At 36.5% G+C, this 26,358-nt stretch overlaps 3 protein-coding genes and 2 non-coding genes across 5 annotated transcripts in view; 1 reads left to right on the top strand and 4 right to left on the bottom strand.

Annotated features, from left to right (window-relative positions):
* The window catches only part of gpc5b (glypican 5b), a 71,667-nt gene extending 62,509 nt beyond the window's left edge, over nt 1-9,158 (bottom strand). The window contains exons 1-2 of the mRNA XM_046856837.1: nt 8,739-9,158; nt 5,979-6,140 (exon numbers count right to left, since the gene is read on the bottom strand). Of these exons, the coding sequence (XP_046712793.1) occupies nt 5,979-6,140; nt 8,739-8,907 (331 nt within the window). The 5' untranslated portion in view covers nt 8,908-9,158. The remainder of the gene's footprint in view (nt 1-5,978; nt 6,141-8,738) is intronic.
* Nucleotides 9,159-11,791: 2,633 nt separating this feature from the next.
* On the bottom strand, nt 11,792-11,864 carry trnam-cau. Its single transcript has one exon. It is a non-coding gene; the product is annotated as a tRNA-Met (tRNA).
* A 457-nt stretch (nt 11,865-12,321) lies between these two features.
* aqp12 (aquaporin 12) lies at nt 12,322-14,012 on the top strand. Its single transcript, XM_046856858.1, has 3 exons — nt 12,322-13,015; nt 13,578-13,694; nt 13,880-14,012. Exons 1-3 carry the CDS (start codon nt 12,418-12,420, stop codon nt 14,005-14,007), a joined length of 843 nt encoding a protein of 280 aa, XP_046712814.1. The 5' UTR covers nt 12,322-12,417; the 3' UTR covers nt 14,008-14,012.
* A 469-nt stretch (nt 14,013-14,481) lies between these two features.
* On the bottom strand, nt 14,482-17,906 carry rpp21 (ribonuclease P 21 subunit). The gene is made up of 5 exons (XM_046856859.1): nt 17,713-17,906; nt 17,500-17,600; nt 17,342-17,424; nt 15,743-15,877; nt 14,482-14,619 (listed from the first exon to the last, which is right to left on the bottom strand). The coding sequence occupies exons 1-5, from the start codon at nt 17,767-17,769 to the stop codon at nt 14,537-14,539; spliced, it is 459 nt and encodes a 152-aa protein (XP_046712815.1). The 5' UTR covers nt 17,770-17,906; the 3' UTR covers nt 14,482-14,536.
* Nucleotides 17,907-19,003: 1,097 nt separating this feature from the next.
* Nucleotides 19,004-19,077, bottom strand: trnai-aau. Its single transcript has one exon. It is a non-coding gene; the product is annotated as a tRNA-Ile (tRNA).
* Nucleotides 19,078-26,358: the final 7,281 nt, after the last annotated feature.

Genomic DNA, 26,358 nt, shown 5'->3' with positions numbered 1-26,358 from the left:
TCCATCCATTCATCCAACCAACCATCCACCCAACCATCTATCCAACCAACTATCTACCTTTCCATCCATTCCTCAATCTATTCAACCAAGCATCCACCCATCCACCTATCCATCCATCCATACAACCAACCAAGCATCCACCTATCCATCCATTCCTCTTTCCATTCATCTATCTATCCATTCTTCCATCCATGAACAATCCCAAATATTAGAAATGAAAATGTTAAAATATTTTGTGTTCCAGTGACTCTCCATCTCCTGTGTTATTACACTTCTCTTTCCTTTGTCTGGTCCTATTTTCCACTTACAAATCACAGACAATAATCCATGCACCTTTTTAGAATGTCTGTTTTTGGGCTAAAGTTCTTAGTTCTTAAAAGAGGAATTTGATTATATATTTCACAACCGGTTTTAGCTGTCAGCAGACATTGTCTGAGTTAACTTTGAAGGCACTTTAAAGCTGCAGATAAATTATTTTACTCTTTGATCACTGACTTCATGTGACAGCAATATATACGGACTTCAGCACCAGATGTCAGATATCTTCGAAACTCTCAGTTGAGTGAAACATTCTGGTTTGTTTCTATGTGAGCGCTTTACACTGTTTGCACACAAACATGATCTAATCAATAAAATTGATGTTCTCAGCTATAAATGGTGTAAACAAGGGGGTGTGGTTTTGAAAGATATATTAGGGTGAAAAGATTGAAATGTCATCATCTGCTAGTTGCTATCTGGTGTATTAGCGATGTTTATACAAAATACTATACTGCATTACCACATCACATTCTTACTGTATCTGTACCAGGGTTGAAAAAATCCAGGAAATTTCAAGACGAAATTCCCATGGTAATTAACAGAAAAATATGGGAATTAACGGGAATTAATGAGAATAAACTGTGAATTTACAAAACTGCAGGTTAGCCTATAACAGGGAACTTAAATGTAGTTTAAAAAAATCTTGCAGGCTACTTTTGGTTAAAACAACCAGATTTTAAGCAATTTATATTGAATTTCTCCCCCTGCACATTCATCAATCACATGCAAACAGCACATTTACCTCTAGGGCTACTGAGGCCACACCCCCTACATGTACTGCGCATTCCTCCATAACATAACACAGATAATTTTTTGAATCCTGCATACAAAATAATGTAAAAAAAAAAAAAATATCCAGTATTCACGTAAATTACATAAATATTACATAAATTTATGTTTAAAACTTCCCTGGGCTGTGTGCAAACTACTGTGCAACATATTTATACTAACAATTAAATCAAAGTAAAAAATTGAATTTATTTTAAATCTGTATAAGTTTGCATGCATGTCAGCTTATGACCAAAATGTTTATATTTATATTTATCCCTAACCCTAACCCTAGATGATAGTTTATATACATTACCCAAATTTTCTAATTAATTCCCATAAACTCCCGGTGTCCAACTTTGAATATTTCCCAAAATTCCCATAGAAAGTTTCCGGAAATGTTCCACCCCTTTGCAACCCATCTATAAATACTATATCTGTTTCTTCTTGATATACTTAAATGCTCTTGTAAATTCTGTATATCTATATATTTATTCTCTTGTTATATTTCATCTATAATGTGAATTGTAAATATCTATCAGTAGTAGATGAAGTACAAACCATGTACTTGAGTTAAAGTATAGAAACAGTAGGTAAAATATTAAAAGTAAAAGTGCTCCCTTTAAACTTTTACTTGAGTACTAGTACAAAGGTATTTGCCTTCAAATGTACTTAATGTACCAAAATCTTCTTTTCAACTATTTCAAAGAAACAACGTAAATAAGGCCACGGGTGATGTGGCAAGGTAGAGTCAGGAGTTTCTTTCATCCTTTATTACTCTTAAATTGCTTGCTGTTGAACTGATGCTGTACTGTATGTTCGTGCTAAGTAGATACCACTAATCTATTTATCTACCTATCATTTAATTTTTGTTATTCATAAAAGTGTCCATTATAAGAACATTATACTTTATAATAACAATACTAATGACCTCAATTGAACAATGATTTGTTTTTTAATATTCAGTTCTTTCCTCCATGTTGGTCTGTGGACTATGGAAAAAGTCAGATCAAAATTAATTCATTTACACTGCACATTTGGTACACAATACTGCACAAAATGCATTTTATGTGTAAGCAGACCAAGGACAGGATTACTGTGTGCATTATTCCATTATCTGTAAAAAAAAAATGCTGACTGCAACAAACTGTTTTAACGATACAATATCATCAGAATATTGTGACCAGGTTTAGATAAAAGCACAAGGACATTTTCAAGACAAAGACAGTGTGACATGTTGGAACTTGGCCATACTGGCATACGACCTGAGGTCAGAATTTCACACAGGATACAGAGGTCAGACAAGAGCCAATGTGATTAACCTTTGGCACGTCAAGGCCCTAGGAAATGTTGTGAGAGTTCAAACTTATTGAAGTCCTAGTGATCAGGTTATGTCCACTTACTGGTGAGTTCTCAGTGTGGAATATATTTAAGTGTCGGGAAAACCTCTCAAGTTGTACTTGGTCCAAGATTTAATTTAGACCAGTGAGGAGGTAGTGTACAGTATTTTTTATTTTTAGTGCCTATTGGGTTGCTGAGGATTGATGTGGCTTGCTAAATGGGGGGGAGAGTAAAATGGCATGTGGCAGAAGGGATACTGCATTTTAAAGTCAAATCGTTTCCATGCCATGGTTCTGGCTGCAGGTCAATCAAATACTTTTATATAATGCATCTTTTTTAGCTTGTGAAAATAACAAGCAAATGTTTAGGTGGAGTTTTTTTTTTTTATTTGTTCAGTAGTGACTCGATTTATGTTATTTCTAGTTACATCTAGTTACATCTGCAATTTCTACAGTTGGAGACATTGATACTCTGCCTAACAAATTGTCAGATTCATAGTGTGAAGTCTATGAATTTAACACATAGTGTGAGATTTGAGACACACCCATTCCTAGTGGTGGGAATTTTTAGATCGCCTACACTTCAAAATCTTTTGATTCACAATGATATGATGCAATTATTTAATAATTCTTAATACTTACTGATTGACTGGCTTTTAGTGTTATAATTTATCATTTTTTTATATTCTATAACAAATATAGGATGCACAAGTTTGAGCAAAAGCTCAGGTTTTCAACCAGAATGTTTTCCACTGAAATTTGCAATTGGCCTGGTAATTCAATCTCACTGTTCCATATGATGGATGACTTGCACAAGTATTCTTTTTGACCAGGAACAGTAAAAGAGTCTGGATAGAAACATGGATAGACTGCATTTTCCCAAGATTTTTTTTTTAATTTCCAAAATATTTGCACGTCTTAGCATGTCTGTTGTCCTGTTTATTTTGTCCTTCAGTTCCAAAATATTCACACACTTGCTTACAACTTCTATATTGCTAACATACACATATTGCAAACACAAGTCTACACCTTTACACCATACAATCGGTTCAGAAGTCATGCCACAAATATACAGCTTTCTGGGAAAAGTCTTTGCAAATTATTTTTATAGCCTGCATTGCTTTTTTTGAGCATACATTAAAAATACTTCTCTGTGCACTGATTTCAGCATCAGTACAAAAAACAATATGAACCCCAATTTCACAGGCACTAAAGTATCAGTCAGTAATCCCCTTTGTTTGGTGAATCCTAAACACCTTCACACACAGGAACAAAGTAAATGTTACAGGGTGAAAGAGTGAAATCACAACTGTATAAATCTTACAATTCTCTTCCACAGGGGGAATAAAAGTGCTTTAAGAACTGGCTCTACACTGACCAGGGCACCAGCTACAATCCTGTGAAAAGCACAAAAGGACACAAATGATCTTTTCTGGCTTTATTCATCTGTCCTCATTATAGAGCAATATGTTATGTTCAAGGCAGACACATCACTAAGGGATACTCTAAGAATGTTAACATTTCGCCTGTTTAATGTTCACACTGTTGGGAGAGAGATAGAGGACTTCTTTCTCTCTCTCTCTCTCTCTCTCTCTCTCTCTCTCTCTCTCTCTCTCTTTCTGTCTTGGTGTGGAACTGCTGACTCCTACTAAAAAGATCCAGGCAAGCTGGGAAACTAATGAAATAACATTAAGCATTCTGACTACACAGATTATAGTCAATTAATAAATTTGTATATATATATATATATATATATATATATATATATATATATATATATATATATATATATATATAAAAGTCTGGTAGAAGCCAAGTGTAAACATCATACATCATAATTTTACAGACATACAGCGAATGTTCTTTGGTCCAAAGCAGAGAACATGAAAATTTCCAGATTAACATAGGATGAGAAATGAGATCAGACTTTTACACTGGTACCAACAGCATATTGTGTAACAACGAGACCTTTGCTGATCTAATTAGAAAGAAATCATGGATTTCGGTTTTCTGTGGATTGCGGAAAGAATTACTCAAATAAGAATGAATGAGAGTATAAAAGAAGGTAGTGGAACTTACACATATAAGATTTTCATCTGTTCATGTTCAAAATTGTGTGTTAGTATGTGTAAACATGTAAAATATTCCTTTCCTGTGTAATTCATAAGTCTGGCAGTTGCTCTGAAATACTGCAAATATGCAAGGACATTTAAGATTAGCAAAGTAGCAGGTGCTAAATCTCCTGTTCCTGTATTTTATCTGCTTTTCCATCACACTATAAATGGCCTTACCGATTAGGCACAATTAAGGCATACTTCCGAAACCAGAACATTGTGAGTTAATACTGTAGCGAAATGGTTTTTCTTAATGTGTAGCAGCAAAAATGCCTGATTTAAGAGACAGAAATGATCTTCTTGTAGCCAGTAAGCTTTGAGCACAACAGTGTTATATACTCTATATTGGCATGGCATATAGTTTGAGCATGACAATGCCCCTGTGCCAAAGCCAGATCCATGAAGATATGGTTTACATGGATTGGAGTGAAAGATCTTGATTGGCCTTCTATAGAGCACTGACATTTACCTTATTGAAAACCTTTGGAATGAATTGGAACACAGACTGCACACCAGGCCTCCTGAACTCACTTACATCAGTACCTGGCTTTACTAACACCCTTGTGGCTGAATTACCACACAAATCTCCTGAACCACACAACAAAATCTAGTGAAGCATCTTCCCAGAAGAGTGAAGTTTACTATAACTGCAAATGGGGAATAAATAGGATGTTCAAAAATACATACAAATCTTACGATCCAGTGTCCACAAGCTTTTGTCCATATAGTGTAGCAACTGGCTATAAATTATTAGTCTATATAAATATATATGCAGTAGAGTGTTTTTAATCACAATCCCTCCCATACCTGTACGAATTCTGACCAACCTGATCTTATCCTGCAGGTTTTTATGTTTCTTTTTAATAAAAAATTTCCAACAATCAGAATATTTTACATTTTCCAAATTCCAAAACATAACTGTGAGGTTTGACTCACACAAGTGCAACTTTCCACATTTATAAAACAAAAACATATAAAAACAAAACCATTGGCTAAGATCTGTGCATGTGGTTTGCAATTAGTGAATTACCGCATCTGGTATATAGAGACGTTTAGTATAAGCTTCACCACAACAACAAAAAATACCTAGAGATACTGAAATTATCTTAAAAACACGCAGCTTTTCTAATATTTCTTATTATAATATTATTAGAAATGCTTTTACTCAATTCATGCTTTCAATTGTCTTATATTAGCAAATTAATTTGCTTCTTTTTGGAAATATATGCCTACAATTAACAGAATGATCTACATATAGAAAAAACATTTAAATCTAGAAATAGATTTAATAATTATAATGTTTGATATTTTTTACTTAATAGGAAGTACTAATTAAAAATATGACTATATTCCAAATATTTTCATGTGATAATTTTCCCAGGTTGTGATGTGAATTTTGAAAATGTTTTTTTGTTGCTCATCAAAGATACAATCTCACCCTGGACAGCTGCAGCATGGCTAATGATGAGGTACTTCAGCTCAAGGCTGTAGGAGAGAATGTTCTGCATTGTGTCTCTGCGAGCAGCAGCGTGGTAGCTCTCCTCCATTTTGCGTGTGCAGCAGGTCGGACCCTGGTGTTTGCATATTTGGAGCTCCGCATCTACAGATGAAATATATAAAAATCACTGTTAATACTGAAATTAAGTCTAGATCAGGAACTTTGAACAATGGACATTGTCAGAAAGCTGCTTTATAGAAAGAAAATCGTAAATTTGCCCCTATAACTTTATCCCTAATGAGCAAGCCAGTGGCCCTGAGGTGTGAGGTGAAGAAAACTTGAAAGGAACCAGATTCAAAATGGAAACCGTTCTCATCCAAGTGACACTGAACATCCATGCAATACCACTTGAGTAAAAAGGTGTTTACAGCAGTTGTAGTCTCAAGCCACTGTAGAAGAATTGTTTTGTTTTGAACATCAAACTATTGATTAATGAAATTAAAAACAGTTTAATTTTTTTCCTGCCTTTCTATCACACTGAAAATGCTTGTGAGTTATGAACATAGGCACATTCATTTAACATACATTTAATGCTGTAGCCAGTCAGTTTGATAATGTAATGTGTGACAAAAAGAAATGCTTAATTAAAGTGACAGAAAGGCTCTTTTAATGGTCAGTCACAGTGTAGAGTCCAGCACATAATGATATAAACTATACGGAAAAAAGTATTTGAACACCTGACCTTTCCAGCCATATGTGGTTCTTCCCAAAACTGTTACTACATATTTATGCCACACAATTTGCTGAAAAGTGCTCTTAATGGAATGGGTTCGGGTGTGTTTTTTTTTTTTATATATGTTGATTTCTTGTTTTGATATTATCTGTTGTTGTTATCTGAGTTTTTTTTTAAGGTTTATGTTAGCAGTCTGAGTCAAAAGGAGCTCTATATAGACTATATACTATATACTATCTATATACACTCTCATATAGTGTAGCAATAAATATAAAATACAAGACTATACATATTTATACTATACACAGAATTGTTCATTTTGATCCCAGACATCTACAGTGGCACCATCCACAGCGCACTGTATCCACAATTGCTAGCATTAGCTGGTAGTCTAGCATTTAAAGAAAACTTTTAAAAAATTAAGTTTTAATTTATAATTTATAATAATCCTTGGAGTTCATTTCATTATCAGTTGATAGTCAAACAGCATTGTAAAAAAAAATCAAACACTTTATTAAATTAATATGTATTTCAATCCCAGGACCTATATATATATATATCAAATCCCCCTTTAAGGCAGTGTTTCAAAAATGTGTTTAAATGTATTATTTCAGTGTAAAGAGATATACTAATGAACACTACAGTAATAAAAGGAATTGTTTATATAAATAATAAATAAAATTAAGAAAAGTACTAAATACTGCATCCTGCATGAGGGCTACGGTACCTGCCTGTCTAATGTCCTTACTCTGTCCTATGGGAGAATCTGATACAGCCGAGTAAACCACACATTATAACAGCTGACTGGGATCACTGCGTCCTCCTGACCTTTCACATGCTCGAATCTGTCTCACACACACACACACACACACACACACACACACACACACACACACACACACACACAGGCACACAACACACATGCATGCACCTAGGCTGACTCTTCATTTTTAATAAAATAAAAAAAAAAAAAAAAAAGAGATGTAAATGAAAGCTTTGCGTTGTTACATATCCAATAAACCAAATAAACAAACAAACCAAAAAAAAACATTTGTACTGTAGCCATTAGGGAACTCAGTGCCCTATAAATACTTTGGCTCCCAATAAATTATAGGTCTAGATTAAAAAAAATTATAATCTAGTTTAACAGAAAGTAGAATTCATTTTGGAGTTTTATGTCTGTAAGAAGACAGAGAATGACAAATAGATATTAACCTACAGGTATACAGACAGAATGACAGAAAGCATACAAAAGGACAGAAGTGATTTATGGACAAAAATAGAAATCGACAAACAAAGAGAGAAACAGATGTATTAGTTTGACAGACATGCATCGAGGCAAACAGACAGGCTCGTGTGCAAATGAACACCAGACAATTTGAGATTAGACACTTCATTTCTATGACCGTAAAGCAATATTAATCTGAAACTCAAAGCCTGAGATTTGTTTTAATTACAAAGAATCATCTTCTTGCCTGTGAGTACCGTTTTTCTTTGTTTGTTTTTTTTGCATATGGATATTTTATGTATCATTTTGAAATGCCCCCATAAAAATGTCTTTAGTGAATATCCAAGTGAGGTTTTTGGGAAGCTTGGTTGTCTTCTCTCTTAGAAATAAAGCAGAGTACAAATATACTAAATTAAACTAGTCTAAGCTTTTTTTATTTATTGTTTGATAAGAAAAAAAAAAATTATAATGGTCCTTAATGCCACTTGTAAGCAATTTTACATGAAAACATAACTATGACTAAGTTAAGCAAGTTGATTTTTTCACTTTATCACCTATCACTAGTAATTTATTAAATTTCTCCCATCAGTTGTTAGTGCATCAGATATACCTGTATTATACCTACAATCATTAGTCTATTTTGAATAAGATTATTAACTACTCACAGAAATAAAGCCACTCAATCTATATTGCAAAAAAAATCTCCCAAAGATTTCACAGAAGCACAATACATGAGAGATTTTGTGATTTAAAGTTAAATATTCAAACACTTTTTTCCACAACTTAGACACAGACCAACCTGTTGCGGCTGTTTCTGGGACCCATTTCAAAGGGCCGATCTGCCGCAGTTGAAACGCTGTTTTAACTTCGTGGCAGCTATGTGCACCTGCGCTCTGAACTTCCCATTGAGGCCCAAAACTCATCAATATCCAACAGATCCAAACTCGCCACACTGTCTCACGGAGCATTGCACCATTTCAATCCATAGTCCCCTCTAGTGACAAAGAAGTGCAAAGCTGTTTTGCAGAATGACTCGGGGAGATTCCTCCAGGGTCTAGCATTTATGGAGGCAGGGCCTTGTTAATATCCTGAAAGAGAGCTGCGGTGAATTTCACATGCTTATGAAGTCCCAGCAACTCAGAAGACTTACAGGAGCTAAAAGAAGCGCTGCTGCCTAATTCAGAGAGGAGGGGAGTTGGCTGGGACTCTGCAGCCTGTGCCCCCTCTCCGCTTACTTTCCCCTCTCTATAGCTGCATGTGTGCCAAGCAGCACACACACACACACACACACACACACACACACACACACACACACACACATACTGACTTAATCAGCTATTAGAAATGTAGGATAGTTAATCATCAAGACAAAACCGATCTGGATCTGGACAACACAAAAGCAGGGAGTCTACACAAACAGAAATCATTCTGCATTTACTGTGAGAGTACATACAATTAAAAAAATCCATGGTGTGTTCAGTTGATTAAAGTTTTAAATAGATATGTAGCTTTAAATTAATTATTAAAATAAAACAAATGTAATTATTATAATAAAACAAAACTCTAATGTTTTATTCCTTGCAATAGCCTTAATAGCCTTAATAGCCTTTTCCCTCAAGCCATCAGGCTCATCAACACACAGAACTGAACTAAACTCACATACACACTCACTCAGCTGTGTGTTACTGAACTGTACAACCTGAACTCAACACACACTCATTAATCATCTCAGCCCATTCCACCACCCATATTATATTTCTATTTAATCATATTATACTTTAACATGCAGTTTTGCACCCCTCGACTGCTGCTATTGCTGTTTTTACACAACATTGTGTTCATGTTTACAAATGCAATTGTTTATAGTTCTCTCTTTTGCACATAACTGTATAACATATAATACAATAGGTTTACTGGTCGATGCGATTTTGTGTATTTGTCTCTCACTGTTTGTGTTGTCTGTCTGCACTGTTTTTTTTTTGTCTGCTCTGTTTGCACCAGGTTGCACACGATGCACATACTTTTTGGTCTGTGTTCTGTGATGTAGCTTTATGTTGTGTGTTGTCACTTTATGTTATTTAATCTAGCACAAGGGTTTTGGAGAAACTTTGTCTCATTTCACCGTGTACTGCATTAGCTGTGTTTGGTAAAAAATTACAATAAAGCTTCTTGACTTGACCTGACTTGACTAATGTAAAATCCATTCAATGATGAAAAATGGATAAAAAAAATAATGAAATAAAAAATATTTACACCTAAAGTGTTGTTAGGGGGTTGTGAAAACATTGTGAATGGTCATTAATAAACAAAATATTGTAATAATATAGCCTAAACATTACATTTGTATATTTAATAGTTGTATTCCGAATTACAAACTCAGAATAAGGCAACAGTATGGAATGTTCTTCTACCCTAAAAGAACAACTTTTACCTCCTTGCACACTTACTTTTTTACAAAATGTGCTTGTTTTAAAAGACATTTCTATATTTTAAAATAGACATGCATTGTTTTATTTTTGTTTTGCAACTCTACTAGAGATCCCAAAATAATTTTGTTTCATATACTAGGAATAAATAGTATAATCAAGATTTTTTTTAATGTTTGACAAATAAATACAATGAATTTATATTACTGATTTACATAAATGCCTCTCGTATTTCAAGCGACAGACATATTTCAACATCCACTGTTTAGAGGAGAATGTCACCAGCCCTTTATGGTTGAATTGTCGCAAAGAAATCATTATTTCAGAAAAACCACAAGCAGTAGAGATTTGCTTGGGCCAAGAATCACAAGGAATATACATTTGATCGGTAAAAAACTGTCCCTTTGGTCTGATGAGTTCAAATATGAGATTTTTGGTTCTAATCGCCGTGTCTTTATTGATGTACAGATTAAACGTATGGTATCTGAATGTGTGGTTCACATTGTGAAGCATGAAAGAGGTGTGATGATGTGTGATGCTTTGCTGTTGACACTGTTGGTGATTTAGCAACATGCCATCCCATCTAGCTTGCACTTAGTGGAACCATCATTTGATTTCCCATTACATAGAAATAAATTTTTCTTTCTTTCTTTCTTTCTTTCTTTCTTTCTTTCTTTCTTTCTTTCTTTCTTTCTTCATTTGTTAATTAAATTATAAATAAAGGGAGCCATGGAAACTTTAATTATAATAATTTTAAAATTGAATTATAAGTTTGAGTTGTATCAGAAGAGAGAAGACCAACATGAATCATGGCGATTTCTTTGTCTGTGGTTCTTCGTTGTACTATGTGAGAGCTCCAGAGAGCGGACCATTATCACAAGGGTCTTGTGAACAAAAATAACCTGAGAAATGTCTTAGACAGCGTCAAGAATTTTTATGACCTACGCTACTGACCCATGTCAAGGGAGCAAGCTGCCACTCATGGGCCCTTAAGAAAGGCCCTTAACCCTATCTGCTCTAGGGGCACTGTATCACTGTAAGCAGAAAATTTGCAGATGTTACGCAAGTACTCAATATACCATGATGACTCACAAGTTCAGTATAAATATGCGCAGGTTTGGTTTACACGAACTTCTTAAAAAAATGTGACATCAGATCTACATTTTTTCAAATGTTTGAGAACTTGTTTTAAACTGGTGATTTGAGATATGAGAAGCATGGCCACAAGAGGGCACAATAAAACAAGAGACGGTCTAAACCTGTGACTTTTTTTAATGTGCTGTTCTGAAATGGCTGAGGAATTTATAGATAAAATCTCACATGAAATTATAAAATCTATATTTATATATATACATTTCGCGTGTCATTTTAGTGACTACAATAAAAGCGGATTTTAGTTGGAAAATTAGAAACGAAAAAATTTCTCTGCCCCGTGTGAGGCTCGAACTCACGACCTTCAGATTATGAGACTGACGCGCTGCCTACTGCGCCAACGAGGCTCCTGAATGAAGCGGGTCTGCTTCTGTATTTATGAAGCGAGCTCGGTAACGAATTGTGCGTAATAAATGTTTTGATGTTTTGCATGTATTATATTTTGGAGTTTACATTATTTTCTATATCAAATATTTCTATTTCTAATAGAAATTGAGATATTTGGTTTACAACCTGTTAGAATGGCACAAAATCAAAATGCAGCAACCAATATAATTTTGGTCAAACCACTGATTAACCTCTTGTTTTGTCCAGTTTCGAGACATTTTAACTGTTTTACATGAAAACTATTAGAGCAAACTGTAACTTAGATGTACTATTGACCAAAAGACTGCATTTGTGACTCCAGCACACTGGCTCATTTTCCACATGGCCTTGAAATGGTTAGTTAAGGGGGGGTTTTGGCTCAAGGTGTGCAAAAAGCAAAGGTGGGTAAATCTTTGATAAGGAACTTGCATGTGAGTTTGCCACGTTATCACAGCCCGAGAGTAAATACAGACCTGGGGAACGCATGTTTCTTTCCTTTCTTTGCAACCTAACCAACGCTGCGCTTGCCTTGTAATGACAGGCCTTAACGTAACCCTGGGTTATTTCATCAGTGTGGCAGTAGGATGTGGATTTGCCAATGCCCTGGTGACACAACGGAGGCCACGATGGCGCTTTCTGTCTGAATTTATTGCAGCGTTTGCACTCGCGGCATGTCGCCTGGAAGTGCAAACCATTTCCGAGATTGGTCAGTGGGCAGAAGGCCTGGGGCAGGACGTTACTCTCACCATGCTTTTCCTTGCCTTGACTGTCCATGGAGTCATCATGCAAGGAGTCACAGGAAACCCTTCAGTTACTCTAATGGGGTATTTACAAAAAGAGACAGGAGCAGTATCGTCTTCTCTTAGCATAGCAGGTCAGCTCGGAGGGGCCCATCTTGCCCTGCTCTTTGCTGGATGGTACTGGGGGATGGAGCTCACAGACATGCATATGATCAAGGTCATGATGATGACTCAGTGCAGTTCATCACTAAATGTGTCCCTGGTTCAGGGGACCATCACAGAGGCTGTAAGTGCAATGCTTTTTTACCTGGTAGACCTCAGTCTTCGCCGCAGGTCACAGCTGCTACGGATTCCCATTTTGTCCATGCTGCTCACCTTCCTCTATTACACAGGTTAGTTTACATTAAAATTTTACATTTACGGCATTTGGCAGACACCCTTATCCAGAGAAACTTACAACTGAGCAGCCGAGGATTAAGGGCCTTGCTCAAGGGCCCAGCAGTCGTAGCTTGGTGGTGCTGGGATTTGAACTTGTGAACTTCCAAACCTAGTCAAGTCTAATGCCTTAACCGCTGAGCGACCACCTCCCTTTTGAATACAGCAGTGTGTATATACAGTCTGATTTTTTTTTTTCACATTTTCTTAAATATTTAGCTCTTTTGCAGTTTTAATGTTTTTTTCTATTAAAAATGCTGTAGGATAATTAAAACCTCTTTTTACATGATTCCTATAGCAACAATCAAGTGCAAAGGTTTATACCTCCTACAGGTGGGATCAACAGTATATACAATATATCTTGTGTTATTAGATATAAGATATAAGATATATATATATATATATATATATATATATATATATATATATGTATATATATATATACATATATAATCATTTTTTTTTTTTTTACATAGAAATATTTAACAGGGTGTGTCCTTTATGTTCTGTAATTCCAAGGAAACAACTACACTGCTGCCTTTGTGAACCCATCACTTGCTTATGCACTTACATTCAAATGTCCTGGACACACCTTCTGGGAATATGCAGTAGTCTACTGGATTGGGCCTGTCATTGGTAAGATGAACAAGAAAACATCAAGACATTCACTTTTTCATTTACTTAAATGATTTCTTATGTACTAAAATATTACACATGCATAATTAACAATGCAGACTTACATCTAGTCATATTTCATCATATGCTTAAATCTAGACATAATTTTACATGGTTTGGTAAATATTATGATTAATATTTTTTAGGCATGACTCTGGCCTTGCTTGTCTACATGGGTAACATCCCTTTACTTTTCACCAAGAACCTGTTTTACTCAAAAAAGACACAAGTTCGCCTCCCAAAAAGAAAGACAGCAGAAGAGAAAAGTTCATGAGACACTGTGCATTTACTTTGAAACATTACATATTTTTACTTTGATGTAAAATATTGATATGCCAAAAACACGAGTTGATTGCCTTATAACATTTATTTAGAAGAGGAAGAAGAAAAAAAAAAAATCAACCATCAAGAAAATGAAACAGTTTTATATATTTTGCAAGAATAAAATATGCATTTGACATCTTGTTGTATCAGGGTTTTTTTCCCCTCACACAAAATGATAACATTTTCATATGTACTTCATTGTATTAAATCTTTCTTCTTTGTAATTCTTTGATTTACTCAACAAAAACTGAACTGCATCCAATGTGAAACCTCAAGCATTGATAATAAAACCTATACACCATTTCTCAAAAACCCACATGTTGCAGTGGTAATTTACCTTCAAACACAGAAATCTTTCATATCAAACTTTTCTGATTGTCTAAACTGAATAGTCACTGATAATCTCACCTAACCTAAAAATCACAGCAAACATCTAATGAGGGTGCTTGTAGTGGTAAAAAAAAAAAACAGGTTTGAAATCAAAAGGCAGAATCCTGGATCACAGGAACCACCTTACTGGCTGTATCAGGTTTATCCTTCTGGGCAGAGGTTTTGCTGGCTTCTGTAAACATACAAAAATAAATGAAATGTGAATTTTTTTTTACATTTTCTATACTGATTCATTAAAAAGAAACTTAACTGAAATGTAAAGATAAAACCTGATCAGAAACAGTTACTTGACTGTCATATCTGTCTGAGAGTGTAAAAGTCAAGTCGGCTTTATTGTCATTTCAACCATACAGTTCAGTACACAGTGAAACGAAACAACCTTTCCCCAAGACCATGGTGCTACAGCAAACAACATAAATGAACAAAAGTAACACAAAAGTACACATAACTCTAAACTAACAACCCAAAGTGCACATGTGCAACATTTAGTGCAAAAAAGGGGAGGGGCAAAGGAAAAAAAAAATAATAATAAAAGACAAAAGACAACATGAGACAAGGAAAAACAGAAACCCAGTAGCGCCAACCAGTGCAGTAGGTTGTGCAAGAAGGATTGTCCATATCCATATCTTTATACATGTCGTATGAATGTGCAAAAAGGTTGTGCAAAAATACAGTATAGAGGGTTGTGCAAAGGGGATTGTACATATACAAATCAAAAGATGTATACTGTGCATGTAAACATTTGGCTCTTGACAGAGAGTCTTAGCCTTACTAAAATGCAGCTAAAATGCAAGGCACCAATCAAAGAACAATATAGTTTGGATTAAATTTATGGCATTTGGCTGTATCTTATTTAGACTCCATCACATTTTCACAGTTTCTAACAGTAACAGTTTTTTTTCAGTATTTTATCTTATTTACTGGTTTGAATTTGTCTGTTAGCTGTTTTGTTGATTGTAATTACAATCCTGGGCTTTGTTGCATATTATAAAAAATAATATACATAAAATAAAATACATATGATTAAAAGAATCGCAAAACTTAACTTAGACTATATCTTTTTTAAATAAGGGACAAAAAACATGGACATTTTGGTCCATTATAACATTTCTAACTCACACAACACTGCAAACCTACCATTCTACCACACATCACAGAATGTCTTGCAATGTTTATGATACCAGTTAAAGATGACTTTTGCAGAAATCGAGATTCATCAAATAAATAAATAAATAAATAAATAAATAAATAAATAAATAAATAAATAAATAAATAAATAGGGTGGTAAGCTGTACCTGGTTGATGCTGATTCTCTAACTGAGCCTCTGGCTGGTCCACCCATAATTGATGTTTGGGGTTGTTAGGAAACCTTTTGGTTTGGCCACAGCTGAGACATCGTATTATCGTTGCCCGCTGCCGCCGAGAACCTTCTACAGATACAACACAGACACTATATAAAACATATGCAGTTTTTCATGTATACACACATACAGCACTGTGCAAACATCTTTGGCCAGCACCAGCTTTGTTGTGAAATCATATGACTGTATGTCTGTTAACTTCTGTGATCTTTGGCATTTTGAATGTTATGCTGTGACTGAAAGTTGGTCTCAGCAAGCTTCCAGTTTCCAGATTTTCTTTTACTGCATAAAAACTTTCTGTATTTTCTGGTTGTATTCTAATAAAGAGACTGAAAATCATGATGTATGATCATTACACTAATCTCGAAACAAAAACACTGTACCACTGAACGTATGAGTCACCTCTTAAAATAAAATAGGAAAAAAAAAAAGTGCTGCACAGATTTAAACGTCAAAATGAATTTAACTTATTTATTAAAGATAGCATTTTCTTAATGCTAAAATGGAACAAAATTTACACCATTTTGCAGACACCCATATCCAAAGCAACATACATTCATTCCATTTATACAACTGAGCAGTTGAGGGTCTTGCTCAAGGGTGCAGGATTTGAACACACAACCTTTTGATGATCAGAGGGTCCACATCATCACTCATCTACAACGTTCAAATTTCACATTTCCTTAGCAATGAGAACTAACACACTTATTCCAAATCCCTAATATTTCTTTATATTCCAATATATATACCCTTAGTATATAGGAGACAACCGAGGTTGTCCTCCACAAAGCCCTAGAAAATCAGAAAATCTATGAACATGCACGACTTAATTTGATAACAAAAAGTATTCCTTAAAACATTATCATAAACGAGTGTGGATTCTTTTTTTGTGCTTGGATGTTAACACTTAAAACAGTGGTGCTCTTTTTAAACTTTCACTTGAGTAGAAGTACAAAATTATTTGCCTTCAAATTTACTTAAGTATCCAAAGTACTATGATTTATTATGGCTATAATGTTATCATTTTTGTCCCAAGACTCTTTCTTAATCAACTCAGTTTATGTGAAAAGACTCTAATGTTACTTTAAGCACACCGATCTATTAATAGAATGATGTTAATGAGTCAAACACTGATTGATATCTATTAAAATGAACATGGACACAAAACCTTCTTCTCAATCAAACAAAAAGAAAGTACACAAATAAGGCCACAAGTGTTGTGGCCATGTTAAAGTCAGGACTTTCTTCCATCATTTATTCCTCTCTAAATGTTCTGCTTGCTGTTGATTTACGCTGAACTGTATGATGGTTATAATACTTCAAATAAGCTACTTATGTGAAGTAATGAATTATGTTTGCTATGGTTCTCTCCAATACTGATCTACAAGTATTAAAATAATAAATACAAATCTAACTGGTAGTAGTTAAAAAAATGCGACCAATCGAAAGGATTTTGTTGCATCGATCACAAAACACAGAATCTCATGAATGAAAAATCTTAAATTTTGTTTTTAAATAAAGAAGAAAACTTACTTCTTTGCCTGACAGTGACTGTAACCCCGGGTATCAGTAAAGCACAGCATTTCTTACACATTGTCCTCTTCACTGAGGGATCTCTAATGGGGATAGATAGATATAATATATACAAGAAAAACAAAAACAATAAATTAGAAGAAATTCATGGAACTCACTGTCTCAGCACCAGGCGTTTGGCTATGGTCTTCTGGGTAAAGCAGTAAAATCGAGCCAGTTCAGTGTTCTCAGGGTTTTGTGCCAATACACAATGTGCAGCCTTAAAGAAACACGTTATATATAAATATGTATTATTTCATTATTATTATTTATCTCTTTTTAAGACACACCATATGATGATAATTAGGGAAAAAGTTTGCTGGTTTACTCACTTGATACAGGAAGTTCAGCCTCTGAAAAGCTTCTTTATCTTTGATATGAGCCGCCATTATATCCAATAATAACGTGAAGAAAACCTTAATCTTGTTTAATAATGCAAAAAAAGCACTTTCTCTCACACATCTTCAAAGGTAGTCATGTTTGACTATTTATTCTTCTTCGCTGGTGTGGGCAGCAGAAACTGTCCCTCTCTGGCGCCCTCTATGGAAACGAAAAGTTGGCTGCAGTCTTCAGACTTGAGAATCGAAGCAAATTACTGTATATGCAAAGTACTTCTTGTAACCAAAGGGCATTTTTTAACTTGTTGGAAATAAGAAATAATATTATAAATACTTTTAAAACAGATTCTGGAGGTGATAAATGTTGGTTCAACACTTTCATTTTCAGGATACATTCAGAAAGATAAAGCAGCAGTACAATAGACCTATAGACAAAATATAAATATAATTGATAGTATGGATGACAAGAGGTTTTTCTACTTTCTAAACTGTACTGTAAATATGCTCAACAGCTGTATTTACCATTGATTATAAAATATTTATTCTGTGAAATTAATCGGTTTCAAATTGTGGAATTGTAACATTATATTCAACCACCAATTACCTATGCCAGTGTAAAAATGGCCTATATTTTAAGGAAATGAAACAGTAATATATAAATATAATAGAATAAATAAAGTAAATAAAAAATAGTGCAGAAATAAAGTACATACATTCACCTGTATCTTTTTCCTATTTTAGTATTCTTTAGTTAAAACTGTTAAATCATTTCACATTCACTATAATATTGTGCATAACTACTACAAATATTATTCACTAACAGGCCAAAAGAGTCAACACCTGCATTTAACTAAGCAAAAAGCTAATATTTTGGGTTTTTGGGTAAAATTGGGATCAGTAGGACTATAAACAATATATTATTATAATTGATAGTATGGCTGACCAGACACACACATCAATGATTTTCTAATCTTGTTTAAAATTGCCCTGCATATGCTAAGGAAGGAAAAGAGTAATATATTTAGCAGAATGTAAACATGGAAAAATTGTCAAGCCATATCCTGTGGTCATACTAAAGATTTTGCTCTGTTCCAATAGGGTTAAATTAGCCTGCATGAAGCTAAGAGTACAACTAAGGACATTTTTCTGAAATTACTAAACCATCATGGCTGGAAAAAAATATCTTGATTGATCTTGATCAGAGATTATTTGAAAAAAATAAGTGGTTTTAATGTTATGCTTGACTTTGTTTAAACAAAGTACATGTAAAGAAAAAAAAAGTCACTGGCCCGTACGGGGATCGAACCCGCGACCTTGGCGTTATTAGCACCACGCTCTAACCAACTGAGCTAACCGGCCACGACGTGAGGGCAGAACATTAAATTATTATTCTATGAAAACTGAACTATGATCATAATTATAGATTTTAGCTAGTACATTAAAAAGTGAACGATGGGACATTACCATATTGTATGAGCGGTCAACTAAATTGTTTATCCGTATTGGTTTAGTTAAGCTTTGGGGGTCAAAATGCATCACCAAAAAACAAATCACAATGATTTTAAAAGCAAGAGGCGACTTCCACCTCAGCTCCACCTCCTGTCTTTTTGTCAATAGCACTGTCTCGAAACACCACAGCAGGTCTCACCACAGTCATAGACTTTTCCCTTTAACTCCTGCAGACACCCATACTTGCTTGTACTGAGTTCGATTCACCGAAGGGGGCACTGTTTTGTTTTCCTCCAAGGTATTTTTCTATTAGACCTGTTATACTAATTTTTTTAACAAACTGCTCCAGTAACTGAAACATCTAATGTAGCTAAGACTTTTACTACCAGTCAAAAGTTGGGACACACCTTCTTATTCAATGTTTTTCTTTATTTGTATAGTATTTAATGTTGTACATAAAACTGAAGTCAAATCAAGAAGCTTTTATTGTCATTTTTACCATATATAGCTGACGCAGTACGTAGTGAAATGAGACAACCTTCCTTCAGACCCTCGTGCTACATTATTAAACAACAATAACATAAAACTACATAATAGAACACAGATCAAGGATAAAGTGTGCAACCCAGTGCAAACAGTGCAGACAAGACTACGGAAGCGCATTGCATTCACAAATTAAAAAAAACTCACAGAAAGGATCTTATAATTGTGACTTAATATCTCATAACTATGACTTACTGTGTCATTATTATGACTTACTTACTCATAATTATGACTTAATATTTTATAATGATGAGATCCTGATCTCATAATTATGACTTAGTATCTCATAATTATGACTTAATATCTCATAAATAGGACTTAATATTTCATTATTTTGAGATCCTGATCTCATAATTATGACTTACTAACTCATAATTATGACCTAATATTTCATAATTATGAGATCCTGATCTCACAATTTTGACTTAGTATCTCATAATTATAACTTACTAACTCATGATTGTGACTTAGTATTTCATAATAATGACTTATTATCTCATAATTATGACTTAATATCTCATAATTATGAGATCCTGATCTCATAATTATGACTTACTAACTCATAATTATGACTTAATATTTCATAATTGTGAGATCCTGATCTCACAATTATGACTTAGTATCTCCTAATTATGAGTTACTAACTCATGATTATGACTTAGTATCTCATAATAACGACTTATTATCTCATAATTATGACTTAATATCTCATAATTATGATATCCTGATCTCATAATTATGACTTAGTATCTCATAATTATGACTTAGTGTCTCATAATTATGACTTCGTATCTCATAATTATGAGATAAATTGGGGTAGTCTGTGGCAGGGGAGCATTTTAGTGCATAACACCGAATCTGACGTTACTTCATTCTTTGCTCGGAAGCGCCTCATTGCGCAACCATGGAGATGTAGCAGCTATAATATGGTTTAGCTTGATGACTGTATATGTTAGTGTTAAGATCACACACTGTTCTCACACTGGTTCTCTAAACACATTCCTGTTATCTGTTCATTGTCTATAGGGTCTTTACTATGTGAGTATGTAAGGTATACATGTCTTGTTGGGAAGTTTTCACAAACCTCTGAAGAGCTTTTCGCTTCAAAGCAGTGCAGCTGCTGTACCACACTGCGATGCAGTTAGTGAGGATGCTCTCAATGTTGCAGCAGTAAAAGTTCTCCAGTATCCTGTAGCACAGATGGGACTTTTTATGTCTCCTCAGAAAAAAACAGGCGCTGTTGTGCCTTCCTGATTAGGATAGAAGAGTTCAGAGACCAGGTGAGACCCTCAGAGATGAGGACTCCAAGAAACTTAAAGCTTGGTACATGCTCAACAGCAGCTCAATTGATGTGAATGGGATTGTGAGTGTAATTGCTGGCTCGTCTAAAATCCACAATGATCTGTTTCGTCTTCTTGGTGTTGAGTTCCAGGTTATTGTCCTCACACCATAGTACTAGGTGCTGGATTTCCTTCCTGTAAGATGTCTCAAAGTTACCTCTGATCAGGCGTACCACCATGGTGTCATCTGCCAACTTGAAAAGGGAGTATAGAAGAGGAGACAATACTCATCCCTGAGGAACCCCAGTGCTGAGGGTAAAACTGGAAGAGATGACGGTGTTCAGCCAGACAGTCTGTGTTCTCTTTATAAGGAAGTCCAGGGTCCAGTTGCAGAGATGTGCTGATGTCAAGCTGTTTCAGCTTCAAGATTAGCTTGAAAGGGCTAATGTTGTAAAAAAATTAAGCTGTAATCAACAAAAAACATCCTGGCATAAGTGTCGGGTTGTCCTGGGTGAGTCAGGGCAGACTGAAGTACCGTGGAAATGGTGTCCTCAGTTTACCTATTTGGATGATAGGCAAATTGGTATTGGTCCAATGAGGGTGGCAGACAGGCTTTAAGATGTGTGAGGAACAGTCTTTCAAAGCACTTTGCGATGATGGGTGAGTGCGAAGGGACAAAAGTCACCCAGTTCTCTTGCAGCTGATTGCTTTTGCACTGGCACGTGGTAGCAGACTTACTGCAGTTACGGACAGTCACTTGGGCCAAGGACAGTTTTAAAAACTCAGCCAGCTGCTCTGTGCATACTCTGAGTACATGGCCAGGGATGCCGTCAGAGACGGCTGCTTTCAATGCATTCACCCTGCCCAAGGTAGCATGCACTTCAGAGGTGGGGAGTGTGAGTGGCTGCTCACCTGGTAATAGCTCTGCATGGGCTTTATGTTCCCCCTTTCAAAATGAGCGAAGAAGAGGTTGAGCTCATCAAGTAGTGAAGTAGAACTGGTTGGTGGTGCCCCACTGGGTGGTTTGAGGTCATTGATGGCCTGAATCTTATGCCACATGCATCAGGGGTCAGCAGGGTTTAAGTGCTCCTCAATCCACTGTTTGGCTTTGTGTGATTTGAGCAGAAGACGGACCTCCTGGTACATCCAGGGCTTCTGATTCAGGAACACTATGATGTTCTTTTGTGTGGTCACCGATCCACACACCTGTTGTTGGTGTCAATGTTAATGTTGGTGACTCAGTCAGTGGTGGCCTGTGCAGCAAATTTACTCCAGTCTGTTTGTGAGAACTGCTGCTGAAGAGAAACGTCAGCCCAATCCAGCCAGAATTTAACAGTCCTTATGGTGGACGGATTCAGGATTTACATGGATTTAAATGTTTGATGACTGGCGAGTGCTTGGGCAGCAGGAACAATGAGAGATGGTCCAATTGTCCAAGGTGGGGGAGAGGTGTGATTCTGTAAGCATCAGCCATACTTGTAAATACATGATCCAGTGTTTTGTGTCCTCTATTGAAACAGGCCACATGCTGTTGGAATCTTGGCAGAACAGTCTTAAATTGCAGTGATTAAAATGCCCAGCAACAATGGAGGCTCTTTTAGGATGAACTGTCTGCAGTTTGTTAATAGCAGAGCTTAGATCCTTAATAGGTTTGCTAGCCTTAGCATCCGGGGGGACATACACTGCTATCACAACAACACTTGTGAACTCATGTGGTAAATAAAAGGGTCTGCACTTAATGATCAGGTATTCAGGATAAGCAGAGCAGTGAGAAGAATCATTGACAAAGACATTGCACAATGTTTTGCATAAATAAATTAAAATCCTTTGTTTTCACCCCTGCATGCTGCTTATCTATCAGGCCTGAAAATAGTGCGCCCCTCGAGCTTTTGTTTCGGATGCCAATGTTGAGCCAAGTTTCCGAGAAGACCATGATGTTTGCAGTCCATAATCAATCTCTGAGTGAGGGCCCAGATCCTGAGCTTATCCAGTTTGTTCACCAGGGACCGAACATTTGCGAGAAAAATACTAGGAAGCATTGGTCGATGTGGGTTTAGCGATAGCGCGGAGTCCTCCACATTTTCCACATTTTCCTAATTTCTGTTTACGGTCTTTGACAGATCCAGATGGGATAAAGTGAACGCTGTGTTGCGTCTTCCTTATGAGCTATGGTGGTGTCGAAAAGAGACGTAAAGTCGACGGTAAAAATGAAGTCTGAAACAGAGATTGTGCAAATATGACTAATATCCAAGAGTGGTTCTCTGTTAAATGTTATAGTCGCATAACTGAATCCAGCAAGCATGCAGGCATGTATAAATAAGTGTGTGTAAATGTGTAAATAAGCACAAATAGAGCAAATATGGAGAGACTGTATGAGAAGTTGGCCAGGCAGAGGGACCAAGCTGGGAAGGATGTGCTGCAAGTTAAAGCAATAAAGGATGGAGATGGAAATGTGATGACTAGTGAGGAGAGAGTGTTGTGGAGATAGAGGGAGTATTTTGAGCAGCTGATGAACGAGGAAAATGAGAGAGAGAGAAGGTTGGATGGTGTGGAGAAGGTATAGCAGGAAGTGGATAGGATTAGTAAGATTAGTGAGAGCAGCAATTAGGAGAATGAAGAGTGGAAAGTCGGTTGGACCAGATGACATACCGGTAGAAGCATGGAGATGTTTGGGAGAGATGGCAGTGGAGTTTTTAACACATTTGTTTAACATAATTTTGCAAGGTGAGAAGATGAATGTGAGGGTGGTGCAGGACATGTATGAGGACAGTGTGACAGCAGTGAAGTGTGCAGTAGGAACGGCAGACTGGTTCAAGGTGGAGGTTGGACTGCATCAAGGATTGGCTCTGAGCCCTTTCCTGTTTGCAGTGGTGATGGACAGGTTGACAAACGAGGTCAGACAGGAGTCTCCATGGATGCATGATGTTTGTGGATGATATTGTGATTTGTGGTGAGAGTAGAGAGCAGGTTGAGAAGAGCCTGGAGGGGTGGAGGTACGTGCTGGAGAGAAGGGGAATGAAAGTCAGTAGGGGGTAAGACAAAGTACATGTGTGTGAATGAGAGGGAGCCCAGTGGAGTGGTGCAGTTGCAGGAAGAAGAGGTGGAGAAGGTGGAGGAGTTCAGGTACCTGGGGTCAACAGTGCAAAGTAATTAAAAGTGTGTTAAAAAAGTGAAGAAAAGAGAGCAGGCAGGGTGGAGTGGGTGGAGAAGAGTGGCAGGAGTGATTTGTGATAGTAGAGTATCTGCAAGAGTGAAAGGGAAAGTTTTTTAGGACTTTGGTGAGACCTGCGATGTTGTGTGGTTTAGAGACAGTGGCATTGAGTAAAAGACAGGAGGTGGAGCTGGAGGTAGCAGAGCTGAAAATGTTGAGGTTTTTCGTTGGGAGTGATGAGGATGGACAGGATTAGAAATTAGTTTATTGGAGGGACGGCGCATGTAGGTCGTTTTGGAGACAAGGTGAGCGAAGCAAGATTGAGATGTTTGGACATGTGCAGAGGAGGGGTACATGGGGATATATCGGTAGGAGAATGCTGAGTGTAAATGACCGCAAATGGTTATGTTACTTTAAATTTTTCTTGAGCATGTTACATGCCTTGTGCAGTAGGGGGAGTAACGAAAAAGTAATTAGATCAGCAGAGAGAAGAGCGAAGATTCATGTTACTCCACAGTCCATGAATATATATGTGTTTTCCAGTGAACAGAGGTAAAATTCTGCTTAATTTCATTTTAGTACCCTTTGGTAAAGCGGAGCGAGGTACAGTGAGGAAAATAAGTATTTGAACACCCTGCTATTTTGCAAGTTCTCCCACTTAGAAATCATGGAGGGGTCTGAAATTGTCATCGTAGGTGCATGTCCACTGTGAGAGACATAATCTAAAAAAAAAAAAAATCCAGAAATCACAATATATGATTTTTAAACTATTTATTTGTATGATACAGCTGCAAATAAGTATTTGAACACCTGCCTATCAGCTAAAATTCTGACCCTTCGAAGACCTGTTAGTCTGCCTTTAAAATGTCCACCTCCACTACATTTATTATCCTAAATTAGATGCACCTGTTTGAGGTCGTTAGCTGCATAAAGACACCTGTCCACCCCATACAATCAGTAAGAATCCAACTACTAACATGGCCAAGACCGAAGAGCTGTCCAAAGACACTAGAGACAAAATTGTACACCTCCACAAGGCTGGAAAGGGCTACGGGGAAATTGCCAAGCAGCTTGGTGAAAAAAGGTCCACTGTTGGAGCAATCATCAGAAAATGGAAGAAGCTAAACATGACTGTCAATCTCCCTCGGACTGGGGCTCCATGCAAGATCTCACCTCGTGAGGTCTCAATGATCCTAAGGAAGGTGAGAAATCAGCCCAGAACTACACGGGAGGAGCTGGTCAATGACCTGAAAAGAGCTGGGACCACCGTTTCCAAGGTTACTGTTGGTAATACACTAAGACGTCATGGTTTGAAATCATGCATGGCACGGAAGGTTCCCCTGCTTAAACCAGCACATGTCCAGGCACGTCTCAAGTTTGCCAATGACCATTTGGATGATCCAGAGGAGTCATGGGAGAAAGTCATGTGGTCAGATGAGACCAAAATAGAACTTTTGGGTCATAATTCCACTAAACGTGTTTGGAGGAAGAAGAATGATGAGTACCATCCCAAGAACACCATCCCTACTGTGAAGCATGGGGTGGTAGCATCATGCTTTGGGGTGTTTTCTGCACATGGGACAGGGCGACTGCACTGTATTAAGGAGAGGATGACTGGGGCCATGTATTGCGAGATTTTGGGGAACAACCTCCTTCCCCTTAGTTAGAACATTGAAGATGGGTCGAGGCTGGGTCTTCCAACATGACAATGACCCGAAGCACACAGCCAGGATAACCAAGGAGTGGCTCTGTAAGAAGCATATCAAGGTTCTGGCGTGGCCTAGCCAGTCTCCAGACCTAAACCCAATAGAGAATCTTTGGAGGGAGCTCAAACTTCGTGTTTCTCAGCGACAGGCCAGAAACCTGACTGATCTAGAGAAGATCTGTGTGGGGGAGTGGGCCAAAATCCCTCCTTCAGTGTCTGCAAACCTGGTCAAAAACTACAGGAAACGTTTGACCTCTGTAATTGCAAATAAAGGCTACTGTACCAAATATTAACATTGACTTTCTCAGGTGTTCAAATACTTATTTGCAGCTGTATCATACAAATAAATAGTTTAAAAATCATACATTGTGATTTCTGGATTTTTTTTTTTTAGATTATGTCTCTCACAGTAGACATGCACCTACGATGACAATTTCAGACCTCTCCATGATTTCTAAGTGGGAGAACTTGCAAAATAGCAGGGTGTTCAAATACTTATTTTCCTCACTGTA

Source organism: Silurus meridionalis, chromosome 9, assembly GCF_014805685.1.
Source record: "Silurus meridionalis isolate SWU-2019-XX chromosome 9, ASM1480568v1, whole genome shotgun sequence".
Lineage (NCBI taxonomy): Eukaryota > Metazoa > Chordata > Actinopteri > Siluriformes > Siluridae > Silurus > Silurus meridionalis.
This window is presented reverse-complemented; position numbering and strand designations above follow the sequence as displayed.

Coding starts and splice junctions, on each gene's coding strand:
- aqp12 (XM_046856858.1), top strand. CDS start 12,418: ATGACAGGCCTTAACGTAACCCTGGGTTATTTCATCAGTGTGGCAGTA. Junction 13,016..13,577: donor CACCTTCCTCTATTACACAG/GTTAGTTTACAT, acceptor TGTAATTCCAAG/GAAACAACTACACTGCTGCC. Junction 13,695..13,879: donor CTGGATTGGGCCTGTCATTG/GTAAGATGAACA, acceptor AATATTTTTTAG/GCATGACTCTGGCCTTGCTT.
- rpp21 (XM_046856859.1), bottom strand. CDS start 17,769: ATGGCGGCTCATATCAAAGATAAAGAAGCTTTTCAGAGGCTGAACTTC. Junction 17,601..17,712: donor GGCTGAACTTCCTGTATCAA/GTGAGTAAACCA, acceptor TGTTTCTTTAAG/GCTGCACATTGTGTATTGGC. Junction 17,425..17,499: donor AAACGCCTGGTGCTGAGACA/GTGAGTTCCATG, acceptor TATCCCCATTAG/AGATCCCTCAGTGAAGAGGA.